Here is a 5,653-nt window from a genome sequence, read left to right on the forward strand (position 1 = left end):
CTTTAGATCCCTATAGACGATGTCATGCTCGTGCAAGTATCCCAGCGCGGAGATGATCTCGGCTCCGTAGAAGCGGGTCCGGCTCTCGGTGAAGATGCGCTCCTTCGACAGGTGAAAGAACAGCTCTCCGCCGTTGACGTACTCCATCACGAAGCACAGCCGGTCCGGCGTCTGGAATGAGTACTTTAACGACTGCGAGAGAGAGAGAGAGAAAGAGAGAAAGAGAGACACAAATTAGATTAGATTCGATGTGCGGCGGAGGTGGTATTGCAGTTTGCATTACGATCTGGTGTTGTGATTTTGGTAATGCATTGTGTAGAGATTCAGTATTGCATTTAGTAGCGACTCAGTCTTGCACTGTGCAGCGATTTTATATTGCATCGTGTAGTGACTCAAGATTGCATTGTGTAGCGATTTTATATTGCATTGTGTAGCGATTTAGTATTGCATTGTATAGCAAGTTACTATTACACTGTGGAGTGATTCGGTATTGCATTACGTGTAATGACTCAAAATATTATTGTGTGCAGCAATTCAGTATTTCTTAGTGCCGTGACTTAGCATTGCTTTGTGCTGTATCTCAGTATTGAATTGTGTTGCCACCTAGTATTGTGCGCAGTGATTCAGCATTATGTCATGTGCTATGCTCGTAGTACTGCACGTGCAATTGGAAATGATTTCCGTTTCAAAACACAATTGCCCACGCAAGTGGCAAGTTCAGCCTACGAGCTTGTCATTCTGGCATTCCGCTTCGTAGTGCGTACAGCAAGATAAGGACGAGACGAGCGCGGAAATGCAGCTAGCGGCTGATGTTAATGAAGAGCGCTAATCAAGGAGAAGGAATGTTGATACAGACTCACCGTTAGGAAGGGATGCTTGGTCGTTTGTAGCACCCTGTTTTCGGTAAGTGTGTGTGCGACCTCATCCTGTACAGCCACGAAAAATAACAACATTAATGACATGTAACAAGTAAACAACAACAGCAGCAGCAACAACAAGAACAAAAATATTCCATACCAAAACTACTATGCCTTTATACAATGACGCTCCCCAAACATGGAAATAGTATATTGATGGCAAACTAACAATTGATTGCAATGTATTGATGGGCAATGCTAGCTAATGCCCAATGTTAGACACATGATAGCGGTGTAGGCGACTGAGAAATGTACCTTACATATACGAGAATGAGGGACGACAGTGTAATTGGTTGAGAGATCAAAGTAGAATTCTAGTGCACCGGCTAAAGTAACAAATATCGCTAAATGCACCTGTATAACTGTGAATAAGCCATATCGGAAAGTCCCCGCCGCCATATTGAGATCAAATAAGAGGGGTGATAAGTTGCCTATATATAAGTTAACCTAGTTAGGATAGTACTAGTCTAGGTTTTTGATCTGTAATTCTCTTCACTAACATCGTACTTTAATTCACAGGTCCGTTTCTGTTTACAGAAACAATTACAAATATGATTGTGGTCATTTGTGATATTTTGCAATGTTTGTGTTAATGCAAAAACTAAAAACGCACGAGTGTTTACATTAATCATGTACTTTCCTAAGCGCGCCTTGACCATTTTATATCCCCTTTTTCTATTACCTAAATAACACAGCTGGACTTTCCGATATCACTTATTGCCATGAAACTATTCGGTACTAGTTCAAAGTGCCTATGAAACACTGATTGGTACTTGGCCTCTAAAAAAAGCTATCTGTTTTCTACCAAAATAAAAACCGTGGACCGATATTAAATGTTCCCGTTCATCTTTGCTCGCCTAATTAATGGGTGACAAGCACTCGACCTATTTTATCGGGACCTTTTTCTTGAGTAATTACAAGCATGCAGCACACGCCCACTTTTTGTTTGTGCACAAAAAGCCCAACTGTTCCAGTTTTTTTTTTCATTTTTAACCATCTAAACCCACTTGTCCTTGGATACCGTTTCAGAAATACAATTTAAATTAGAAATGTATACTTTTTGTTTAAAAATGATCTACTAAATGTTCCAATGATTCTCAACTGTGTTAACTTGACCAAGAGATCTTGATGCACTGCTGCCTTTAGTTACATGAGAAAGATTAGTTTAGATGGCAAGTTGGATGGGCACCAGGTCACACTTGACACATTTTCCTCAATGTAGGGTTACCGAGGCCACTTACTTTTCAACAACATTTTTATTTGGAACAAAGATGAATACATACACAACATGGAATATATGTAAAGGACATGGAGGCAAACTAGGTAGGGCAGTGACAGCGATTTATTCACGTAGATATTCGCTATTTTTCAGGGCCACCACGGCAAGTAAGGTGGGAAACCACAACACTTGCTGCTGGAGCTATGGTGATATTTACCTTGGCTATAATGACTTCCTTTTTCAATATTTTGATTGCATATAGTCCACCGGTCGCTCTCTCTTTACACAATATGACCTTCCCAAATGTGCCCTTTCCTAGTACTTTCAATAATTCAAAGTCATCAAGAGCCTGGAAAAAAAGAGAACATAAACTAATTGGTTTTCTGTTACAAAGTGCAACTATGGTGCACGCCAACCCATGATGCTGTAGCATGATGGTGTAGCATGATGGTGATCAACATCTGTCTGCCATGTTAATAAATAAACTAAAAAAAGAAATACAAGGAATGAGAGCCAACCCAACGTTTTTTAGGTTAAAAAAAACCCTAGAGGAACCAGACAATGAATAACAAATACAGATGATAACACGTGGATATCGTGGGCATACGGTGCAATACAGCCTTCTCCGCTCAATCACAGTTGAACACGACTCCCATCGTCGACCATACTCGTCCTAACGAAGCCATCGCGTAGAACATTCTAGGTCACCTCGAAGGCAAGTTTTTTGGCAAGACGTTTCACGGCGAAGACGATCGCAGCGACGATGTATTTTTTTACGCGCGCTTCGGAAACGAAGTAAAAACTAATGCTCGCCGCGTTCACACTAGCAGTCATCACACGGTATCAATCACGCTTGCAGGTCGCAATTTTCCCAGTACTTTCATTAATGGCCTAGAAATACTACAGCAAACGAACGGCACACGCGAATGATCGTTGCTGGCATCGCCACGGTAACCCTACATCTGCTTCACTCGCGCAGGAAATCACTAACGGCAGCCAGCACCCGAAAATTTTGTTGTGAGAAATGACCGCCGACGAAATATTGATTCACGGCAAAACTTGGCATCACATTTCGGATGACAAAAACCGAAAATCGCATGTGATCGTGCCAGCTCGCTTGTCTGCTGCGCACATATACCGACAGCCAGGGCTGCCACTGGCGTTCTACACCATCGTAAAATGCAATAAATAAATAACAGTGGCGGTTTTACTACATTAAGTGGCGAAAAAAATTGGCAAATGATTTAACTGCTGACAAAATTAAGATTGAATAATAATTCGTCAATTCGTCAAAAATCGTCAAATTACAGTGTCATGTAAGTACTAACAAAATCCATCACCTAGTCATATTTTAAACTTAACTTTAAATAAAACAACCTAGTTTAGTGCAGACTAAACTACATTATTTTTATTTTACTTGATTACTATATTAAAAATGTCTTCGTACACTTGTTTTCCCATACCCATTACCTGTTTATGCCTTGCTTAGTTAGCACATATGATAAAGAGAACAGCGGTTATAGTTTTCCATCAGTGGCTAAAAAATTACTTTGGTGGCACAAGTCTTGGCTCAAACTTTAAAACATCCAGAGAGAGCCCAGGACGGTTGCAAACACCAACTAGTGAGTACACATGGTGGAGATGCCAAGGCTTACCTCTGGTGCCAAGTACTCTGGGGTTCCACAGAAAGTCTTCGTCGTAGCACCAAATGGAATGGATTCCTTGCAAAGTCCGAAGTCGGCAATTTTTATGTGACCGTCTTTGTCTAATAGCAGGTTCTCCAGCTAAACAGAGAGGCGGGTTTCAACATGAATAAGAAACAACAACACCACAGCGAGGCAACTGGCAGATGGTTGCACCGAAATCTTGGTTGTCTAATTACACAACCCAGTGTGAAACAGGTATGCCACCGTCGAAACGGTAACGTAATTGCGGTAACACACAGGATGTTACGCAGAATAGAAATTGCTGGAATTGCGCTATGATTGTTGGACACATCCAACACGAAAATTCAGAGAAAACTGATCGTGCTGAAGAGAAAATGAATACGTGTGTTGCCATGGCAACAATAACCATATTTTCACAATGAAAAGACATCCTCCAACAAGGTAGGTGGGGACGCAACACGCGCACGCACACACACACGCACGCACGCACGCACGCACGCACGCACGCACGCACGCACGCACGCACCCACACACGCACGCACGCGCACGCACACACCTTTAGATCCCTATAGACGATGTCATGCTCGTGCAAGTATCCCAGCGCGGAGATGATCTCGGCTCCGTAGAAGCGGGTCCGGCTCTCGGTGAAGATGCGCTCCTTCGACAGGTGAAAGAACAGCTCTCCGCCGTTGACGTACTCCATCACGAAGCACAGCCGGTCCGGCGTCTGGAATGAGTACTTTAACGACTGCGAGAGAGAGAGAGAGAAAGAGAGAAAGAGAGACACAAATTAGATTAGATTCGATGTGCGGCGGAGGTGGTATTGCAGTTTGCATTACGATCTGGTGTTGTGATTTTGGTAATGCATTGTGTAGAGATTCAGTATTGCATTTAGTAGCGACTCAGTCTTGCACTGTGCAGCGATTTTATATTGCATCGTGTAGTGACTCAAGATTGCATTGTGTAGCGATTTTATATTGCATTGTGTAGCGATTTAGTATTGCATTGTATAGCAAGTTACTATTACACTGTGGAGTGATTCGGTATTGCATTACGTGTAATGACTCAAAATATTATTGTGTGCAGCAATTCAGTATTTCTTAGTGCCGTGACTTAGCATTGCTTTGTGCTGTATCTCAGTATTGAATTGTGTTGCCACCTAGTATTGTGCGCAGTGATTCAGCATTATGTCATGTGCTATGCTCGTAGTACTGCACGTGCAATGGGAAATGATTTCCGTTTCAAAACACAATTGCCCACGCGTTCAGCCTACGAGCTTGTCATTCTGGCATTCCGCTTCGTAGTGCGTACAGCAAGATAAGGACGAGACGAGCGCGGAAACGCAGCGGGCAGCTGATGTTAATGAAGAGCGCTAATCAAGGAGAAGGAATGTTGATACGGACTCACCGTTAGGAAGGGATGCTTGGTCGTTTGTAGCACCCTGTTTTCGGTAAGTGTGTGTGCGACCTCATCCTGTACAGCCACGAAAAATAACAACATTAATGACATGTAACAAGTAAACAACAACAGCAGCAGCAGCAACAACAACAACAACAAAAATATTCCATACCAAAACTACTACGCCTTTATACAATGACGCTCCCTAAACATGGAAATAGTATATTGATGGCAAACTAACAATTGATTGCAATGTATTGATGGGCAATGCTAGCTAATGCCCAATGTTAGACACATGATAGCGGTGTAGGCGACTGAGAAATATACCTTACATATGCGAGAATGGGGGACGACAGTGTAATTGGTTGAGAGATCAAAGTAGTATTCTAGTGCACCGGCTAAAGTAACAAATATCGCTAAATGCACCTGTATAACTGTGAATAAGCCATATC

General features: G+C 42.4%; 1 protein-coding gene across 1 annotated transcript in view; it reads right to left on the reverse strand.

Annotated features, from left to right (window-relative positions):
* LOC106805048 (RAC-alpha serine/threonine-protein kinase-like) overlaps positions 1–5,653 on the reverse strand; it is a gene marked incomplete at its 3' end in the record, with an annotated part of 27,803 nt that continues 22,150 nt past the window's right edge. Inside the window, 3 exon segments of the mRNA XM_014806520.1 lie at positions 1–192; positions 861–926; positions 2,354–2,485. Of these exon segments, the coding sequence (XP_014662006.1) occupies positions 1–192; positions 861–926; positions 2,354–2,485 (390 nt within the window).

This window comes from Priapulus caudatus, unplaced genomic scaffold (assembly GCF_000485595.1).
Source record: "Priapulus caudatus unplaced genomic scaffold, Priapulus_caudatus-5.0.1 Scaffold97, whole genome shotgun sequence".
Lineage (NCBI taxonomy): Eukaryota > Metazoa > Priapulida > Priapulimorpha > Priapulimorphida > Priapulidae > Priapulus > Priapulus caudatus.